General features: G+C 53.4%; 6 protein-coding genes across 6 annotated transcripts; 1 reads left to right on the top strand and 5 right to left on the bottom strand.

Annotated features, from left to right (window-relative positions):
* Positions 1–282: 282 nt before the first annotated feature.
* P152DRAFT_282650 (uncharacterized protein) lies at positions 283–5567 on the top strand. The gene has a single exon (XM_033674935.1). The coding sequence runs from the start codon at positions 715–717 to the stop codon at positions 5296–5298; it is 4584 nt and encodes a 1527-aa protein (XP_033536281.1). The 5' UTR covers positions 283–714; the 3' UTR covers positions 5299–5567.
* Positions 5568–5617: 50 nt separating this feature from the next.
* On the bottom strand, positions 5618–7007 carry P152DRAFT_456916 (NAD(P)-binding protein). The gene has a single exon (XM_033679119.1). The coding sequence runs from the start codon at positions 6887–6889 to the stop codon at positions 5837–5839; it is 1053 nt and encodes a 350-aa protein (XP_033536280.1). The 5' UTR covers positions 6890–7007; the 3' UTR covers positions 5618–5836.
* Positions 7008–8123: 1116 nt separating this feature from the next.
* P152DRAFT_282647 (MFS general substrate transporter) lies at positions 8124–10819 on the bottom strand. Its single transcript, XM_033674934.1, has 5 exons — positions 10400–10819; positions 9138–10353; positions 8928–9087; positions 8712–8874; positions 8124–8652 (listed from the first exon to the last, which is right to left on the bottom strand). The coding sequence occupies exons 1-5, from the start codon at positions 10428–10430 to the stop codon at positions 8219–8221; spliced, it is 2004 nt and encodes a 667-aa protein (XP_033536279.1). The 5' UTR covers positions 10431–10819; the 3' UTR covers positions 8124–8218.
* A 1884-nt stretch (positions 10820–12703) lies between these two features.
* Positions 12704–12907, bottom strand: P152DRAFT_393149 (uncharacterized protein; the record flags this gene model as incomplete). Its single annotated transcript, XM_033676181.1, has 1 exon — positions 12704–12907. A coding segment is annotated over one exon (204 nt), but the record flags the coding sequence as incomplete, so codon positions are not given.
* A 3163-nt stretch (positions 12908–16070) lies between these two features.
* Positions 16071–17174, bottom strand: P152DRAFT_393221 (NAD(P)-binding protein; the record flags this gene model as incomplete). Its single annotated transcript, XM_033676185.1, has 3 exons — positions 16071–16490; positions 16558–16896; positions 16971–17174. 3 exons carry the CDS (start codon positions 17172–17174, stop codon positions 16071–16073), a joined length of 963 nt encoding a protein of 320 aa, XP_033536277.1.
* Positions 17175–18515: 1341 nt separating this feature from the next.
* Positions 18516–19885, bottom strand: P152DRAFT_392670 (putative erythromycin esterase; the record flags this gene model as incomplete). The annotated part of the gene is made up of 2 exons (XM_033676159.1): positions 18516–19710; positions 19758–19885. 2 exons carry the CDS (start codon positions 19883–19885, stop codon positions 18516–18518), a joined length of 1323 nt encoding a protein of 440 aa, XP_033536276.1.
* Positions 19886–20411: the final 526 nt, after the last annotated feature.

Genomic DNA, 20411 nt, shown 5'->3' with positions numbered 1-20411 from the left:
TGCTGCTCATACAGTCGAGTCGAAAAGGTGGATGCTGAAACATACACAACCTCTCTTCTTCTCCGAGTCTCTTATGGATTGTAGCGCAGAAGATGTTTTCACGATGCTTTCGGGCAAGGTCATGTCTCAGAGTATTCGAAGGCGGATATGAATGTGGGGGTACAGTTTCTTAACGGCGGTGTGCAGATACCGTCTAATATTACATCTTTCGCTTATTGTATTCCAATATTCTCCCAGCTAATTTCTCTGTCTCGTTGCCTACTTATTCTCGACAAACTGTGACCAGTGAGTCTCAATCGGACCAGGGTATCGTTAACCATATATGCTTAGACCTCTTCCCCTCGTTCTTCTGTTGCCGGAGATGCCTCTTATTTAGGCACGCCATCCACATGGTCGCTCCATAGCGGGCAAAGTGGCCAGGCACCCGGCCATTCTCCCCTCGCTAATGCGTCTCCAGCCCCCCCAGCATTGGGGAATGGTACTTCCATTGCCAATCCCGCGGACCAGTCCAACAAGTTGCCTCAACGGTTGGACCCTAGCCCAACTTCCCCTGCACCCCAGACGCCAGCGCCCCACGCTCAATCTGCTTCTTCCCAACTGTCTCACAGCCAACCGAGCGCACCCCAACAACGCCCTCCATCTCCTCCACCATTCCAATACCCTCCGCAGCCTATCCCCGCAGCTTACCATCGTGTTTCTACCCAGCCCTATACCATGCCTCCACCCCCACTCCCCACTATCCCCACTGAATCCGCCTCATCGTCCCAGTCCAACGTCTTAGGCTCTATCAGAAACCGCCGTCGATCATCGATCCAACCCTCCGAATCCGGTTCTCGACCGCAGTCCCAGTCTCGCTCGCTAGCTGATAGTAAAGAGATTAAGAGACGGAGCGGTAAATGGGATATAGGGAACATGTTCCGTCGAGGCCGGTCCACAGCTTCCAGTATCATAAGCATCGGGAGCAGATCCAGCAGACCGAGCAGCATGGCTTTAGAGTCGACAGATGCTCCCCAGCTACCTCATATTCAAGGCACGCAACCGCTGTCGCAGAACTTCAACCTCGCCAGCCAACAGCCTATGCCGTTCCCTACGACATCGGGTCCTCCCGGCCCTCAGCAGTTACATGGTCCTGCTATTCCCCAACAGCAAGACACTCAAGCCTTTGGCACCGCAGTGCAATTTCAGATCCCACAGTGGCAACAAGGAAGCTTAATGCACCATCAACCTGCCCTGGATCCGACGAAGCAAGGCCCTCAAGTGGCATATCCTAATAATCACAGTGGCCAGCCACCTCAGCAGTCATCCTCAACATCAGAAGCGGTTCCGCCATCTCGTCGACAGTCCACCATGGCCATGACAGTTTCCGGCGCGGCGGCACCAAAGGTGTCAGACGTCGCATTATGGGATGAGCCGCCGAAGACTCCCACGGGAAATCCACACACTGTTGCTCCATTTGGAGGTCAGGGTGACCATGGCTTCGACACGTTAATGCCACCTCCGAAGATAACGGAAGTTGAGGGAATTCATCAATTGGGAGTCCTGCCAAGCCCAGCACGATCAACGTTCAAGCGAGAGAGTCATGGAGCAGATATGCCAACCAACGATGGCGATATGTCACCTTCGCGGATGAGGGATACGACTGGTGATAGCGCAAGCGAGGCACCGGACCAGGAGGCGGGGAGTCTGGATAATGTGAGACAAAAACTACTACTTGAGAGTGTTGTGAGGCATTCTCAAGGGTACATTTTCGAGGGCATTGATGTTGAGCAGTTACGAAAGGTGCAGCGAGAAGCAGACGAAGAGAGGGAACAAGAGAAATTGGAAGAAGACAAGAAGCAACAGAAATTGCTAAATGAGATAACCACTGATGGCTCTGGAACCAACGTGGAAGCGGCGGTACCGATCGACGGGTCGGATACCGTTACTCCTACAGGTCCATCATTCCCAAGCAAGGAAGCGCAAGCTGTCAGTAGCTCACAACCAGACGGAGGCCCGGTAGAGCAAATCGTCGTCGCCTCGGCTTCTCCGATGTTGGAAGATGACCTGGTGACTCCACGGGCAACTATATTATATGAGTCTCAGGTGCAAAGCGCGGGAGGGGCAACGAAAGATGATTCGCCCGATCGTCGCAGAATTTCGCGAGCATCAACTGCCGCAAGCTGGGAGAAGGATACCTCGAGTGACGCTATCTCGTGGCCTTCCATCGAGAAGCACCGGGAATTGCAACCTTCGGACAATGAGTCTACTGGTGCAGAGGATTCTGATATCGAGAAGACTATAGAAATCGAGAAAACGGAGCAGTATCAGGGAAGCCGACATAACGAGCCTGCGCCGACGGTTGGAGCAAGTTCTGAGCCGCGTTCCGAGCAGAAATGGCAAGAAGTCAAAGGGTCTCCTTCGGTTTTCAGTAAGCAGGTTAGAACAGGAGCTGCAGGTCCGTCCATTCCATCAGAGCCCACTCCAACAGCAGCGGCCGGCGACGCGCAGATCCCAAGACTCGATCCTGCTGTCAACATATCTGGTGCTGGTGAACTGGATGGTTCCGGTATGAAGCCGACGCCAAATGTTTCGACGATTCATCCAGATGACGACCATCCACGCGACGTGTCGGGCTCTGAACCCCCTGTCAGCCCTGTGCGCACAAGTTTCATGGAAAGGGACTACCATCCTCCTGCACCGAGTCGAGAACGGCCAATGTCATTCGTACATCTGCCTAGGACAGGAGGCGTCCCGCAAGACGTGATTACGGTGTCTCCACGGCATGGTCTTCAAGCCATATCAGACTCGGTCTCTGAACATTCACCTCCGAAGCATGAGCCGCCAAAACCATCGTTTACTTCTCCCAAGCGATCAAGCCAGCATGGGCCCAATTTGGCTACATCGCCGCCAAAGCAGCATCAATCACCACAAGGGCCTCAGATCAGCACCATTCCAATTTTAACGCCGCCTGCTGGTCGAGACATGGGAGAAACCATACCGCCAGCTGGTCAAGCACATGGAAAACCGGTGCAAGGGCGACCGAATCACGGTGTCAATCCGCCTAACCTACAACTGCCTGCTCAGAGATCGCCGGAAGACATTCGTCGACAAACGTTCTCTCCGCCGACTATTGATCCGAGACAGCACTCCTCTGAGTATCGGCTTCCTGGCGTCGGTCCGCCAGCGCCCTCGAAATCCGAGCCTCTAGTCCAGAAATCCCGTTTCGGTGGTCAACTTTTCAAGTCTAAGAGCGCACTCAAGACACCACCTGCTGCTCCACCACAGCCGGTAACTCCACAGCGCATCAATCCAGAACTGGTATCTCCACCATCAAATCGGCAGCCTTCATATCAGTCAACTATTACGAGTGACGATGGACAGGAGGAGGAAGCGCAGAAGAAGCTCCGGAAGTCGGGAATAATCAATCCGTTCAATAATCGACCCTTGAGCGTTGATGCAGATTCTGTGCTCAGCAAGGCGGATAGCACGCAAGGACAGGCCGGTGATTCTCCGACTCGTACGATCAGTCAACAGATCATAGGAGGGATTCCACCGCCCGTTGAAAAGCCCAAGCCGACCGATGCCAAGTCTGGCAAGAAGCTGCAGAGATCTTCTAGTAGCCTGGGGCCCGATCCTCCGAAGAAGAAAAGGTTCTCTGCCCTGGGAAGTTTCTTTGGCAGGTCAGAGTCAAAGATGACCAAGAAAGGTGGTCCGGCCATCATAGGCCCGGGTCCTGCATATCAAGACATGCGAAGCTACCAATCCAATCCTCAACGGGGCCAATCTTCAAGTTCGAATCGAACAATGTCTCTTCCACATTCGATGCCTCCACCGATTCTCGAGGATCCGGGAATGCCTCCCCCTCTAGGGGGGTACTACGCTCCACCAACGTGGAGTCCAGATCAAGGTTTAGGTAGGGTTGATCCGACTGGTCAACAGCAACCGGTTGCAGAAAGGACCCAGTCCTTGACGTCAAACACCCAGCAGCACCTTCCATATGCAGGTCCTGCACCAATTCGCAATAGTCCTCCTGTTCCGCCTGGATATGGGCCTGGTGCTGTGCCGTACGGTCCACAATCGGTGTCATCCATCTCTCCCGACTCACGCGCTAGCCTTGGCCCAAGAACGCCGTCCGGTGGGCCTTTCTTCTATAACGCTAACGGATCGCCTGCACAAGGGGGTATGCCACCCATGGATCCCCGACAAGGCCCAGCGCCTGGAAATCAACGCTGGTCGAATGCTGCAATGCCTCCATATATCCGCATGGGAAGCATCAACGAGACTCCAGGGCAGCACCAGGAGCGACCGTGGAACATCAGCCTCCCCTCCAGCGTTGAAGAGTCGGAAGACGAAATGTCGCATAACCGTCGACCCAGTCAGGAAATGATTGCTGCACGAATGGCGGCGATGCGGTACCGCCGCGTTAGCGATCAGGGGCATTTCCCTCCTCAGACGTATACGCCGGCGCAGTTGGCTCAGTTGACGCAGATGCAGCAGCATCAGCAGTATCAACAATACCAGCAATATCAACAGCAGCAGGTCTTCATTCAGCAACAACGCCTGATGCAGCAGCAACAGCAACAGGTACAGCAGCGTTCATATGGGCAGCCTCCACCTGCTGCGAGCTACCAGCAACCCCCTTCGCCTCAATCGCAAGCTTCATCACAGCCTCCACCTCCTATGAGCTTCCAGCAAACCCCCTCGCCTCCATCGCAAGCTCCACCACAACCTCAGCAAATCCTTCAACGTACTCAGTCCCTACCACAACAACCTCATGGCTTCGTTCTTCCCCAGCAACCCGCGCAGCATAACCTCCCCCGCTCTCTATCTCACGCACATTCTTCCCCGCACACCACGCAACCACCCCATTCATCCTACTCACCGCAACCCCCTCCAGCGCCACAGCAGTACTCATCTCCCCCGGAGCCGGAAAGGACCCCACCCCAGCCACCGAGTCTCAACACGAACGTTAAACCTCATCGCATTCCCCTCCCAATGTCGCCCAGCACAGCAACCTCAATGTCGCCTATCAACCCCCTCGCCATCTCCATGTCCCCGCCGCCTCCGCCACCGAAAGACTTTCCGCCAGGCCCGCCACATGTTTTCCAAGATCCTGCCAAAGGAAACAGTGCTGCACTAAGCACCACAGCAGGTGTCAGCGCTGCTGGTGCTGTCGCCGTCGGAGGTGCGGCGGCCGTGACGGGCGCGTCTGCGGCTGATTCGCAGCCTCTGCGTGAAGACAGCGAGGACGATGAGCCGGTTATGAGGGGGGTGAGCTATCCCGGCATGGAATGGGTTCCGCAGTGGACGGAGGACTAAAATTCCTGATTTCCTGTACACATTCCGGTTTTGCTGGTTATCCCAGCCGATCTATATACGTTTTATATATGAGACAGTGGGACCTTCAGCGGATGTAATCTATATTAGCGAGCTTGTCGTCGTCGGTTGATATACCCGGATGAAGGTTTTTTATTTATTCTGCAATATTGGCCGTCGAACTCTCCGCGTTTGACTTTATTCAAGCGATTTATTATTTTTCAGTCACTCTGGGGACTATTTCCAATATATTTGCTGTCAAATACGAACCAGCACTCAAATTATGGGCACAGGTACCCTTCATGTTTACCTGTAAATACTACCATCCAAGGGATACTCAGCCGCTGTTGTGGACCAATCCGATGGCTTTATTGAATAATGTCTTGACACTCAGCTCACTTTGCTCAGTTCATTGCAGAGTGTGTCATCGTATGGGTGTCATTGCTTTTATAGGTATATATGCTTCCTCGGTCGCCGAAAACTCGTCATTGGTATCTCGAGACCATGTTCATCTACGCATGCCCGAGGAGCAACCAAGCGCTCAAACAATCTTCGTTACGAGCTTCCCCGTATTCCCACCCGCGAAGAGCATCACCCACGTCTTCGGAATATCCTCAAACTTGGTGTCTACCACGGTTTCCTGATCCCCCGAGATCTGAATCTTCCCCGCCTTGAACGCGGCCACCAGCTCCTCCCGCGCGATCGCCGCCCGCGCCAGATGATCCGTGACGATGAACCCCTTCACCGCGATCCGGTTCGAGATGATCTCGAACCAGTTGTGAATCGCGCCCGCGCTCTGGTCGTTGTACGCCGAGATGGCGCCGCACGCGACGATGCGTCCCTCGCGCTTCACTCGCGTCAACATCGCGTCCAAGATCTTCCCGCCCACGTTATCGAAATATAGGTCCGCGAACTCGTCCGTCGCTTTCTTCAGCTGGCTGTCGAAGTCCGCGTCTTTATAATTCACACAAACGTCCGCGCCGAGGCTCTCCACCGTCTTGCACTTCTCAGCCGACCCGGCGATGCCGACCACCTTCTTGCACCCAATCATCTTCTTCGCGATCTGCACGACCATCTGCCCCGTGGCGCCCGCAGCGCCGCTGACCACGACCACGTCGGAGGCCTTGCAGTGCCCGACTTCCAAGAGGCCGAAGTAGGCGGTCAACCCGGTGCCGCCGAGGGCGCCGAGGAACGCGGTGGTGGGGATGCCGGCGACCTCAGGCAGTTTCTGGACGGACGTCGCGTCGACGACGGTGTATTCCGTCCATTCTAACATCCCGGAGACGAGATCCCCCTCGGCGAAGTTCCCGCTGGTGGAGGTGACGACCTTGGCAATGACGCCGAAGGCGCGCATGGGCTGGCCTTGCTTGGCGGGCGGGGTGTAGGCGCGCTCGGGGTCCGTGCCGGCTTGGATCCATGGGCGTTGGGCGGGGTCGTTGGAGAGGTAAAGGGGTTGGAGGAGGAGTTGGTTGGGAGAGAGGGCGGGGAGGGGGGTGGGTTCGAGGGCGAAGGTGGCGTCAGGGCCGGAGAGGTGGACTTGGCCGGTGGGCTTTTTGGCGACGATCCATTGCCTTGCGGTAGTGGGGGGAGACATGGTTGGAATAGGGAATGGCAATGGGAGATATCGCAATCTGAGGGAGGGGTCAATGGCGTTTATGTATGTATAGTACGGGTATCTCAAGCGGGGGTTCTTATATAAACGGCAATGACGCCAAGTGCGGGGCGAAAGAAGTGTCCGAGTCTCCGAGAGGTATCCGTAGAACGCAGCAAAAACTTTTCTCGATCTTCAGGTTCCGGTCTAAATATCACGAATCGAAAACCCTCGAAGAACTTTGATTTATCATCAATTTTTATAGTTACGCGTTATCAGTGCATTCGGCGCCCGAGGTCCATGACTTCATCCGTGGAACTGAAGGTTGGGAACGAGAGGTTTCAACTTATATCCATAATTGGAACTCTCCCTAGCCGAAGAACGATATTCGGTCTGTGGTGATGCACGACACAGGCATTACGCCCGTATCCCCCAGGCGAGTGAGTTTCCGTGACGTGCGTATACTTCTAAGTTCTATATCATCGGTGTTCGATTGGTCGGATGGTTATACCGAACTGATTACTAAACCTCCGAGCCGCACACCTGTAGGACCATCATAAACGTTATGTTGACGACAGTCTTGTGCTGGTGGATCAAATACAACCTTACTTCAGAGGACATGGAGTACTTCTCCAGATAGCAAATTACAGCATGATGAATGCTAGAAGAGACAGGATGCCAGACAAACTCTTCCGTCCTCCGTCAACTCGCGCTCCACGAGTACATAGCCCTATCGACATCCTGATAATAATTACCATTTGCTCCTAAGCCCACCACGCCATCGTTCCTTCCAACTCATTACCCATTCGCATTCGTGACAGGCGTAACACCACATTCCTGCCCTTTCCCAAGCCTCATGCCGTGGAATGACGATGATCTACCACGTCTCTCTAGTCTCTATCCGCAGCGCGATCCTGAAGCCACCCGACCCGACCGGAACCTAGGTACAAAGGTATCCGAGAGGTAAGCCAAGCCGGATCGCTGCATCGGGATACAGGAACTGAGACTGAGCCGTTGCGGGTTTTGATGGAGGTTGACCGGTATTGTGTTGGATCGGAGGGACAATAGCAAAGACAATATGACGCGGTGGTTCTGGTGATTGTTTGGCGTGGCCGAGATCGCTTTGGAACGAGCATCAGCATGGCTATTCCCTCGTAGGAAAGGGGTCACTATGGCCGACGTTGTCGACGTATTTCACCGAACCAATGATGCATAGCACACAGAATAAATCCGAATTTATTCACGCTATGCAATTCCACAGCGCGTTTATGCCGAAAAACCGCTAAATATCCACAAAATTACCCTCATGTCTCATAGCCTTTTCAGTCTTTGTCATGACTCCTCTTCCCCCTCGCCCCTCGCCCCCTTCTCCTTTTCCTTCTCCTTCTCCACTTCCACCCCCTCTTTCACCCCCGTCCTCCCAAAATACCCATGCACATGTCCTCCACCCTCTCCCTGCAATGCCTCCAAATGCTCCAAATGCTCCAACGGCAACAGCCCCCCCACCACCGCATCCTCCGCGCCCTGATGCGCACGCCACACCTCCCAGTCGGCGCGCATCTCTTCAAGCTTCTGCGCGAAGTCGAGCGCCGCGTCGTACGGCTTATGCACGCCGCGGAACCGCTCCCACCACGAGATGTGCCGCCAGTGGATCGCGGTGCCGTGGTACTCGTGCTCGCGGCCCGCACGGATGAAGCGCCAGCGGCGTTCTTGCTCTTTGAGGTCGAGACCGGTAGTGTCAGGGAGGAAAAGGACAGTGACGAGGACTGGGGAGGGGTTTAGTGAGTGGGTTTGATAAAGGGGGAGTAAAAGAGAGGGGACATACCGCCGGCGAGACCGAACCAGGGGACGACTTTGAATTTGGTACGGTCGTCGATGTAGTTGTAGAGGACGGCGGGGGCGAGGGCGCCGAGTTTGCCGCAGGCGGCGGAGAAGCCGTGGGCGGTGGCGCGGATGGGGGTGGGGAAGACTTCGGCGGCGACGAGGAACTGTGGGGGGTTAGCGGATGATGAGGGGGTGGATGGATGGGGGGGATGCTTACGGTGACGGCGTTGGGGCCGAACTGTTGGAAGAAGGAGGCGAGGAAGTACATAGCTTGAAATTCGTGGACGTGCGCGGTTGAGGTGTAGTAATCAAAGTTGAAGGCGGGGACGGCGAAGAGGATGAAGTCGCAGATGAAACCGACGGATTGCATGTGTTTTCTAAATATTCGGTTAGTTGTGTATTGAGTGGAAAGAGAGAAATCACATACCTTCCGTAGATCTTATTGTCGATGAGGAACGACGCCAGATAATAACCAACCAAGCTCACGCCAGTGTTGATCAAGCTGTACAGCCATCCAACCATCACCGACTTGTTCCCCGGCAGCAGCACCGCAATGAACTGGCTCTGAAACAACTTGCTGCCATAGAACAGAAAATCATTGAGGAACCACCCCATCGCCGTGGCGAACAATCGCGGTCCGAAATACCACAGCGTGAGCTTCAGCGACTGAACGTCGTATCCGGTGACCGATGTTTTCTTCTTCGCCAGCTTGAGTTGGGTGGAGGCGCCTTTCATCTTGTATGTGCGGTAGTACAACAGCCAGAGGGTGCCGACGGCAGGGATGCCGAATGAGACGCGGTAGGTCCACTGCGCGGAGGTCTTTCCGTAGGGCGGGTTGCTGCCGCTGTGGAAGGCCAGGAGGCAGAGCATGAGGATGATGAGATTGAACAATTGGCCCCAGCCCTGCATCAGGAACGCGCTGGTGACCTTACGGCCGCGATGCAGACGGTCTTCGCGGGTGGAAATCTTGCCGGCGCCGATGGCGTTCTCCATCCCGGAGGTGGCGGTCATGGGATACTCGCCGCCCACGCCGATGGAGTAGATGAACAGACTCCAGACGTAGCAGATGACCCATCCGTTCTGGGTGACGCCCCACGCGGCGGTCAGCATGATCAGGCCGATGAGCATGATCCACGCGTCCTGCAACAACCCAAACCGTCGACCGATCCAATCGCCCTGGAACCCCACCAAGATCTGTCCCAAGATAATCCCGACAATCTCCAGATTCTCTAGGGCCTCGACCCAGGTCTTGTCGCAGACCTCGTGGGTCTTCCAACAGGCGGGGAAGGCGGCCTGCAGCAGCGGGCGCACATTGCCGATGGAGAAGAGGACGTAGCCTTCGAGGCCGAGGCCGGCGCCAGGGATGACGGCGTTGCGGAGGTACATGCCGAAGGGGCTGAGGGGGTCTTTCTTGAACATGCGGCCGAGGTCACGGATCTCGCGGCGGAATTCTTCGGCGTCGACTTTCGAGACGAACTTGAGGCGGCGGAGCATGCTCATGTCGCCCCAGTAGGTACCGTCGGTGTCGTAGCTGTCGTCGGGGCGGAGGAGGCGTTTGAAGGCGGATTCTTCGAGGTTGTTCATTTCGAAGACATCCCGGGTCGCGATATGGTCCATATTCGGTCCATGAGGGGCGGCCGGCCCTATGAATTATTAGAGGCGATGGATATCAAGGTTCAAAGTGCGTACCGTAGTCACGAACCGATTCGTCATCAGCCATGATGACAGTAGGAAGTGACAGTAGAAGACTGAGGACTGTGTTGATACACTGGTCTGTCTGACCAGGGAGGTCGAAAAAATCCCAAGTAGCAACCTACTCGATGGAGGGGGAGGTCACGACCTTTTTTAATGGTAAGGCCCATGCAAGTCAGCGGCCAACTGCGGGACCATGCGACAGGAAAGATAGAACCACAGCAGAACCCCCGAAAAGAGTCCGGACGGAGATCCGGCACCAGCGTGCGGGAAGAGACGAGAATGCTCGAGGGAGGCACTCGATGGATGCATGTTTACCTAAAAGTTTGGGGGGGGGTATTCAAAGAAAAAAGTCCTGATTCTGTGCGCGATTAGGATGGAGCTTAGTTCCTCTTTAATTAGTGGATCGGCGGCGGGTCGGCGGCGGATCGGCGACAGGTTGGACCCTTCGAGATCGAATGATGGACCATAGATGGGCCATGGATGGATCGTTGAGAGCTGAGGCATTGACGAACCAGATTAAGGATGAATTTTCGTGATGCCGGTAGACATACTATGGTATGAACACTACTGTACGGTAGCTAGATCTCTGGCGGGATATACCGGGGTCCGGAGACGTGGGATAGGGATATCATTATTGATATTTGTACGGCATATCGGTTGAGCAGTAACCACCTTGCCTGTACCAGGGAGTGGCAATACTCCAGTAGATTAGTCGGAGTACCTGAATCGATCCTATCCCCGAAGAGCCCTCCCAAATTCATCTCGTCCTTTCAGTATCATTTTGCTATATCGTGTGTAATATAGATGGGAGTACGAGATCTGGTGTCGCGTGCGCAACTTCCCTTCTTGGCTACGACTCCCACCCGCCGCCGTCGCACCGGCCACCTAACAAGCTACAAGCAACGCGAAGCTTCCGTGGTGGTCCGAATTCCCCCATTTCCGGGACGGCATGAGGAAGGAACAAAGCTTCGGTTGCTTGGCAGGTTAGCCTCTTGGCCATGCATCATTTGGTGAATATATTGGAGGAGTGGAGGACGAAAGTGAGGAGAATTTTAGGAGGAAGGGGACATGTCGTCGAAACAAACCTACACGTGTGCCTTTTGCAGGGTTTGTATGGATCGAGAGATCAGGAGTCGATTTACAGGGAATAGAGTCACATGTGGTCAATTCTGAGTGATGGATTAGTAAGGTACGACTTTGTCACAACTCACGAGTCACGACAGTCGCGACTCACGAGTGGTCGAATCAGTGTCCATATTTGCCCTTCGCTAACTTAAACCACGTGACTTTAGGTGTACATGACCATGATGACTTCCTCAGTTCCTCTCCACCACCATTCTGATCTACCACTATTACTGATCACTCTATTATTACTTCTCAAGGCCCTCGCAGAGAGGCCTGAGGGACGTAGGGCTGGACACGAATATTCGTAGTCGAATACGAATAAAATTTAGAATTTCCGCTTACTAATATTCGTACGAATAATGAGCTGTCTGCTGGGTAGGGGCTTCCCACATGGGCCTCGCAGAGAGGCCTGACGGGCGTATGAATCTCTCTCTCTCTCTCAATAACTTTGAACGCAATATGGACACCCTCGAACTACGCATCCTGGATATACTCTTCGCGTAACTAGACTCGAGCCATGCAGGGGCCAATGACGCTCCATCGGGCGTACTCTTGAAGGGAGTAGCTTCCGATGTAGTGCTCAGGGGCTTGGAGACGACCCTATCCGGAAGGGAACGGAAAAGAGCGGAGCAACCGACCATATTCGGCTGCGGCCTTTTTTGTCAAGAGGTCTCCGATCTACAGGAGGTGCGTTAGCTTCGTGATGCCATTAAGTTCAGAGTGGACAGGATCGGGAGGTCGGGAGAGGACGAGATCAAGAGCAGGACTTAGTTTCATCAATGCTGGTTCCTCTGCTTCTATACTTAGCTTACCGGCCGTAAACTTCCTCTGGGTCTTGTTTGGTCTGCTTCGGATAGAAGCCCTCTGACGTATAACTTTATAGTGATACCGGCTGCGGGCTCCGATATAAATCAAGGAGGCCACGTTGGGCGGTCTCGACAAGTCGCATCCTGCAAGTAGATTCGGCGGCGACAGCTCAGAAGCCTGAACTGGTCTGCTGCTGGGGCATATTACCAATATATGCCATGATAGAGACGCAGACCGTAAACTGCTTGCCGGTGATAAGCATATTGATGCCTCGTTCAAGCTGTGTTATGCCATCTGCCGGGTCATCAATAACTCTGTGAAATTGCTGTCATGTGGACCGAGTGCAAGAGGGAAGACATTCTGCCTCTAATTACGGCCTGAGCTGCGGGGAGGTGCCAATAAGAGATAGAAACCCATAATCGTACAGTACATGCTCCGAAACAAGCCGAACCCGTCAAGAAAGGTGAGCAGTGGAATAGAGATGTTGTTAAAGCTTTTGCTCAACTTGTCAACGAGATATTGGCGACCATATTCCGCTATCTCCATCTGGGCACGGATAGCCCTAGACTGGTTTAGAGGGCGGAGATATCCCTACGGAAGATACGGCGGATAAAAAACTGGCTCTGACTATGGCTCTTGTCGTCTCTAAGCTTAACGCTGCTCTCGAAAGCACAGTTGGAGAAGATGTCAAAGTTGGAGGTATATGGTGTAAGGGCACTCCCAAGAACCATAAAAATATCTTGTCTAGAATCACCAGTTCCTCTTTTTCTGGCAGAGGGTCAAGCATGATGATCATGAGCAAGGGAAAATTCCCGAACAGGAGGATTCTTACCCTTAGAATCATCTAAGCTCCCTGTAGCTGTCTTTCATTGGTAAAATACGGCCGAGGGTCATAAATGGACCCAAGGGGTGCGCAGCGTAGGGAGCAGAACCTCCCAAGTTTTAATAGCATAATTACCCAGTCACAGTTTGCTGATGAAGTCCTGAACCTTTGCGGCCAATCACAGCGACTTTTGATCTGACCGTGTGCTTGATTCATTCATCTGTGTATCTTGTATCATCATTGCCCTTGGGCGAACAGAGTCAAGCACACGCGCTTATTAGTACTGGTTTCATCGGTAGCTAAACCACTTATAATGAAATAAACAGCAGATGATATACTATAACTAGTTGATTTTGATCTATCTACGCAGACTCCATTCAGGAACCTTGAGTGCCGGACGGGTTAGACCCTGTTGTAGGTATATCGATCTCACTCGCAAGTAGCAGGGACGACCTCCGAGGTGGAGAGGATGATCGGACAGGAAGTTAAACACGTCGTAGAGGCGGTGGCATGAAACCGACCGCGAATTGCTGAGGATCCTGTATAGACACATTAGCCATGCTGCGCAAGGAGTAGACGGTATGTAGTATGTACGGAGGACGCGACGTGATAGAATGCCCGCCGAGCGACATCATCGTTCCTGGCTTGAGTTGTAGCAGTTTTCTGCATGCGCAATCGCGGTAGGTCAAACGATTCTTCGAATAACACCCCTTTCAGCGACTTAACACGCGAGACAGCTACATAAGTTAATCCCGGCGCAAAGTCCCGCTTATCAGCGATGTTTAACACTGCCTTTTCAAGTGTCATTCCCTGGCTCTTGTGGATGGTGATAGCATACGCTAGAACCAATGGAAACTGGGTACGCAGGCAGGCGACAGAACCGTGAACGAAGTCTCGGCGGGACCGGAATATAGGCACGAGCTTTTCGCCGTTAACCTCCCGAAAGGATGGACCATTATAGCTATCGAACGCAACCAATAATGCCGTAGGAGGCGACTTCCGGGGATCTTCAACGTCCGCTTCCCAGGCCATGTCGCGTACATTACCCATAGTACCGTTTACCAATCCTCGTTCGGTCCAGATATTCTCGGTAAGCATGACACGGCAACCAATAGATATAGGGAGGATGTTCTGCAGGTTACCAGCTTGTTCGGTAGTGGCGCTCGCTGCATCTTTCCCCTCATTAGTTGCAATCATCAGGACAACTGGTCGGCCACTTTCGCGCATCTGTGTATGGTTGAATTGAATGACGTCTGCCTTTTTGGCGTAGACGTGAAGGGTACCTTGGAAGCTTTGGACGTCACTGGGCGAGAGGGTAGAAGCAACTCGCGTGGCAAGAAGGCGCCAGTTATCAACCGTGACATTCCCGGTTCGTAAGTCTTCGAGTGCATTTCGAAACATTGCCTCCTCAGGTCCCTGCTGACGGACAACAACGTCTAGCTCAATCGTTCGGAAGAAGCCTTGGTAGAGTCTATGGCCATGACTTTCATCGATGTTCTTTGAAATGTTGTTCTGGCCGGTAAAGAGAGGCTTCTCGCCAACAGGCGGCAGCTGGAAGAAGTCGCCAGCTAGGATAACGTTGAGGCCACCAAATGGAAGGTCACTACGATCAGGCCAAATCTCCTTGCATCGACGGTCAATCCAAGCAAGGAGTTTCAAACCAACCATTGACTTCTCGTCAATGACGATATATTGAACACCTTTGAATGCAGCCTGAATAGCCTGAGCGGCTTGCTTTGACAACTTTTCGTACTGCCTGGCCTTTGGAGTGAGGCGGAATAGAGAATGAAGGGTCCTACCCGAAATATTGTGCGCGGCCACACCGGTAGGAGCAGCTCGAATGATTGGGGAGGTAGTATGGCCTATCGCACTCGCGACAGTCTCAAGCGCCTCGGAAAGGATCATAATAAGGTACGTCTTCCCTGTCCCACCCTTACCATCGATGCTTAGCAGGAGCTGAGGCGGAGGCCGGTGCTCCTGGTAGGCGTGAAAGTGACGCATGACGAGGTCCTGGCAGAGTTTCTGTTTGCCATTTAGGCTAGCATATGTACCAGCAGCAACGGCTACTAAGTTGGCCGGAAAGTCCGCCTTCATCCGCTTCCAGAACTCGAGGTCGAGGTCGAGATAGTTACCGATCATGCCATCAAGGATATATGCACGGTCAATTTCTCGATCGCCAATACGATCAGGGTCCTCGACCTGCGCACCATCTCGACCGGGGCAAACTTGTGCAAGCTCTTGTCAGGAAGCAAGAATGTCCTCCTCCTCGGAATTGAGTGGTTTCGTACACGATGAAGGCAACGAGTGTCTGTGTAGATGATTTCAGGACTGTCGGCCGGTATAAGAACATAGACGATGCCTGGAGATGTCTTGAGGATCTTGCTTTCCTTTTCTTTACTTTTTTCTATTGACGTTGTCCGTGAGACTCGACTGCTCTATAGTGTCGAATTGTCTATACCTTACAATGCTATGTCCCACTTCCCCTAACAACCCCCTAGAATGTAGAAGCCTATATGCAGAAGCCTATATACATTCTAATCTGCTGTTTTCCTATTGAAATCGGATGTAGGATATGTCTGATGCCGTGAGACTAGTGAAAAGGTGCTCATGTAGTTAACGAGATCGCAGGTCCCAGCGACGGCGGCAACGACGAAGTCCACAGAGTTCCGAGATGAAATAACTTTTCAGCCAATCATTTTGCCAAGGATCAGAGGGACACGGAACTTTCCGGACGTTTTTGTCAGCCAATCATTTTGCCAAGTAAATTTTGGGACCAATCACAGAGGGTTTTCTACTGACCAATGAGCGTGTATCTTTTTTTTTTGGAAAAGGAGCCCCAGTTGGATTTTAAACTGCTTCGCTACGCTGCGCAATTATAATCTAAGCACATGCTTCTATTCAATTTTCCGTCTAAGCCAAGTGCTTGAGCTTCTCCATGACACCTCTGAAGCCAACCACCTCGCTGGGGTCTATATCGAGCTCCTTCGCATCTATGAAGTTATCTTTCACTGCCCAAGGGTCACACAGCTCGCCGTATTTGAGTTGTAAGCCCAACTCGTAGCCGGCAGTGCCATGTAGTGCGGCAAAGATCTCGAGTGTGCAGGGGATGAAGATGCCCTTCTTGCCTGTCACCTCTGACCATACTTCCAGCATGTGCTCTAAGGACCACTTTTCCAGAGCCACGTTGGTGTACTTGCCGAATGTGATGGGGCCCTTGGCAAGAATTTGACGAACCCAGATGCCTGGGTTCACGTCCAGGTCACCGGCCAAAAGCACTTTGGCATCCGGCCTGCTGGGTTGAATCTGCACGTATGTTCCAGATCCAGGGGGCTGTGTGCGCATGTTAACAGGGAACTGATCGACCCTCGTCTATCACAGAGACGGAAGCAATGCTTACATATTGGACAGGCTTGATGGAGGGGTAAGTGAAGAAGTTCTGCGGATAGAAACCGAGGTACAGATACGTCGTCTTGCTCGCCAGCTTGGGCAGCTCAGACTTGATCCGGGCATCCACAGCAGCCTTGTAGTCCATGTGCGGAGTGACAAGCTTGCCAGGGAAGTCAGCCTTGCCGCTAGGTAGGGTGGACCAGATGTAATGCTCCAGGGTCGGCGTTTGAGCAGCGCCGCGAGCAATCGTCATGCCCTGCTCCTCCTCCAGAGCTCCCGCCTCGTCCTGCGATTTACCCATGAATAGGTGCTCCCACCAGTTTGTCACAGCGAAGACGGCATGAACTCCCTGTAAATCTTTGTAAATTTTCTAACCCCTTCAAGTTGAGAGGCCATGGGCATTGGGCATCTCTATCAACGAACCTGGAACGCGGTGACAAGGGAGGCTTCGTCGTCGAAGCTAGCCTGTACAACCTCGATGCCTTCTGAAGCCAGCTTCTTGGCCTTGTCGCTTTCAGGATTTCTCGTGATAGCCCTAACTGTCCATCCCGCCGTCCCCTTCATAATATTAACAACACCACGTCCCTGGGCGCCAGTAGCACCCGTGACCGCAATAATTTTACTCATGGTGATAATTGGTTTCGATTCCAAAAGCCGCGTCGAAAGAGATTGCGATATATTTGGCTTTGATACGAGATATAAAAGGAAACAAAAAGAAAAGGTCCAAAGGGCAAAGAAAGATTAACGGCATGATGACCTAGCCCACTAAAGTACCAGATAGTGGTGAGCGTCCTAATTGCTGGTGGGGCCTGACGTCAGGAGTCTCGTGGAGAGAGATTCAGACACCATCAGGCCTCTCTCCGGAGCCCGAGGCCTACGAGGGAAACTACATAGGCCTAACTAACTATAACTAGAAGGATTTTCGAACCTTTTCCGGACCACAAATCCTTTTCATTCATTTAGTATTTGTCTTATTATTTCCGCTAGCGTGTAGTATCCAGGCATAGGCAAGCTCGAAAATGCCGCCTTCTCCTCTCAGGAGAATCCTGGGGGACGCGACCAGACCCGCCCCTGACCCGCCAGCCATCACCACTTGAGGGCTGGACGGCCGCTCAGGATGTCCGCGAGAGCCAAGGTCAGGGCCGCTGAGACAGATAGGCCGGACGAACTATTTCAGCGCGAGACCGCGAGAAGCCAAGAGAGAAGTCCGGAAGCGTGCGATGTTGGCATCACCCGAGCCCTCCAAAACGCCCTTGCTGCGATCGACTGGAAGAACGAAACGCTGATGGCCGAACTTATAGAGGAGAATCGTCAGCTCAAGTCGGACGGTGGAAGCAGAAGCACCCGAAAAGGTACTTGAGCGGGATGCAAAGAAAGGAATTCGGGCGCTTGCGAAGAGATTTGTGGGCAAGGTTGTGAAATGAATTATTGACAGTGATTCGGCAAGATATACCCATTTAGAGGTGGGAGCATATACAAACCTTTCAATTTCTCTCTCCAGTGCGTAGGCTTGACAGGTCTGAGGTCGGAGAAGGAGGTGTGATCAAGCTTAATATCCTAAATTCTTCACGTCATGCTATGTACTGTGTACGAAGCGTATTGCGTGTTCCCTTTAAATCAGAGGCAACGTCCTGAAATCAGATGAGAAAGGCAAATAGATCGCTGGATCGGCAATTGGGTTGGTGGATTGGATGCAATCCAATCATGCAGTTGTCAGACTTCATCAGTGACTTCAGATGAATGACCATCATCACGTTAGCTGACATCGTCGAACAGCAAGAAAATTAAAAATAAACCGCATCTGGCATACCAGTTGTACATTATATTAAGATCATGATTGTCAGTGATAGATGGCCTAACCAGAACAGATGCGCCTGTCCCATGAACCATGTGGACGGGACGTTACCTGTAGCCATCTGTGATCATCGGCAACCCGAACGGAACGACCCGACTCCAAGCATTCATAATCTACAACCCAAACGGATATGTCTCCTCCATGCTCAAATCCCCCCTCGGCTGCGCCGTCTCGAATGCCTCCACCGCCTTCGTCCGATCAAACCACACCAACGCATCCATCTGCTTCGGTAAGATCGCCTTCGCATAGTGACTCCCCAGCTCCGTCTGCGGCCGATAAATCACCCCGATGAATCGCTCCCGCCGCTGTTGCCCCAACGCCTGCCGCACCGCCGCGTTCTCCGGCGTGTCGCGCAGATCCAATAGAAATGCCGGGACGCCGGTCGCGTGCATCACGCGCTCGTATGAATCCTCCCGCGACTCTTTTACGGTCTTGATCCGCATCGGCATCCCCCAATCGTCCGCCGCCGCCACCGTCCCCGCGTGCGTCCCGCACCCGATGATCGCCACCTGCGTCGGGTCCGCGAAATGCTCCCGAACCAGCTGCCCGATGTTATGCTCCCCCTTACGCCCCATCTCCGTGTGGCGCGCGTCGCCAACATGGCTATTGTGCGCCCACACCACCGCCTTGCTCCCCGGGTTCAACTTCAGCAGCCGCGCGAGCGTCGCGAACATGTGCCCGTCGCGCAGGTTCCAGGACTCCGCGCCGCCGTAGTACATGGACCGGTAGTATTTCTCGGCGTCGCGGACCACGCGGGCATTGAATTCAGCGTCGGTGAAGGCGGAGGGGTCAGTGGCGGCGAGGTCCATGCGCTGTGCGAGGAGGTCGCGGAGCATTTGGACGACGCCGGCTTCGCAGGGCGCGTAGCCTTTGTTGAGGGCCGCGCGGCCGTAGTGCGCGGGTTCCTCGACCCAGGGCAGCAGGCATCCATAGCGCTCCCGCGCGATGGCCGCGGTGTCGGGATCCGCGCGGTCCAGGTAGTCGATGACGGCGCGGATAGAGGCGCCCATGCTGTACAGGTCCAGCCCGTAGAAGCCAGTGCGGTTGGGGGGGTCGAGGCGCTCGTTGTGCACGCGCAGCCAGTCGATGAAATCCTGCACCTCGACGTTGCGCCACATCCAGCGCGGGAAGTGGTCGAAGATCTTCTCGTCTTTAAGGGCCGCGGGGGTGGGTTGGCGGCGGACGAAGCGGTCGATGGAGCGGGCGTCAGGCCAGTCGGCTTCGATGGCGACGGTGGTGAAGCCGTGTTTTTCGATGAGGCGCTTCGTGATGGCCGCGCGGGCGCGGTAGAATTCCGAGGTGCCGTGGCTGGATGGAAGTGAGGTGGATTCCTTGAGATCGTTTGGTTGGCTTACCTTGCATCACCGATGAGCACGACTCTCGCTTTGCCGAAGGAATCGAACAATTGGCCGAACTCAGGAGTATCGATCGGCGGGAGTGTCTGAGCCGCAGCCTTGACGGCATCAACCACGTGCTGCGACATGTTTCCTATCCTGTTTGTTTGTTTGATGGTAAGTCCGTGAACGGTTAATTTCAGAGAAGTAATTGAACGAAGGACGCATTTGATGCTACTTTTAGTTGAATCTATCTCCAGCCGTGACCCTACGTCATCATGATCGGCGATGATAGGTATACTGATATTGGAATGTGAAGTCACTTCGACCAGCCGTTGGGAGGTGCTTGGTTGCTTTCTGCGATGCAGCAATGAATCCTCCTACTGGGGGTATCGTGTACGATTGATGGTTATAGATATCCAAATGTCTAACATTACATCCCGATACTAGCAACGGATGGTGATCATTTCGTAGAGGACTTTGAGGAGAATCATAAAGGACTTTGATAGAGTACGATCGGCACTGTAAGCTGTCGTCTTCTCTGCTTATTAGACAAAGCCATCTCCATCGCGGTGGCCTCCAGTTGTATAGAGCTGCTGGCGAAGTAAAATGATATATGAAGAAATTGATGAAGAAATTGAAGAAGGAATTCAAACAGATTCACTTATTAATTAT

The sequence above is a fragment of the Eremomyces bilateralis genome (genome assembly GCF_010015585.1).
Source record: "Eremomyces bilateralis CBS 781.70 unplaced genomic scaffold P152scaffold_5, whole genome shotgun sequence".
Taxonomy (NCBI): Eukaryota; Fungi; Ascomycota; class Dothideomycetes; order Eremomycetales; family Eremomycetaceae; genus Eremomyces; species Eremomyces bilateralis.
Note: the sequence above shows the minus strand (reverse complement) of the source record. Positions and strands in the feature narration are given on the sequence as shown.

What these genes read in the sequence shown, in the direction of transcription:
- P152DRAFT_282650 (XM_033674935.1), top strand. Translation starts at nt 715, where the DNA reads ATGCCTCCACCCCCACTCCCCACTATCCCCACTGAATCCGCCTCATCG.
- P152DRAFT_456916 (XM_033679119.1), bottom strand. Translation starts at nt 6,889, where the DNA reads ATGTCTCCCCCCACTACCGCAAGGCAATGGATCGTCGCCAAAAAGCCC.
- P152DRAFT_282647 (XM_033674934.1), bottom strand. Translation starts at nt 10,430, where the DNA reads ATGGCTGATGACGAATCGGTTCGTGACTACG. An exon ending in GACAATAAGATCTACGGAAG is followed by an intron (nt 9,088 to 9,137) that starts GTATGTGATTTC and finishes CCGAATATTTAG; the next exon opens with AAAACACATGCAATCCGTCG. An exon ending in CTGGTTCGGTCTCGCCGGCG is followed by an intron (nt 8,653 to 8,711) that starts GTATGTCCCCTC and finishes ACCCCTCCCCAG; the next exon opens with TCCTCGTCACTGTCCTTTTC.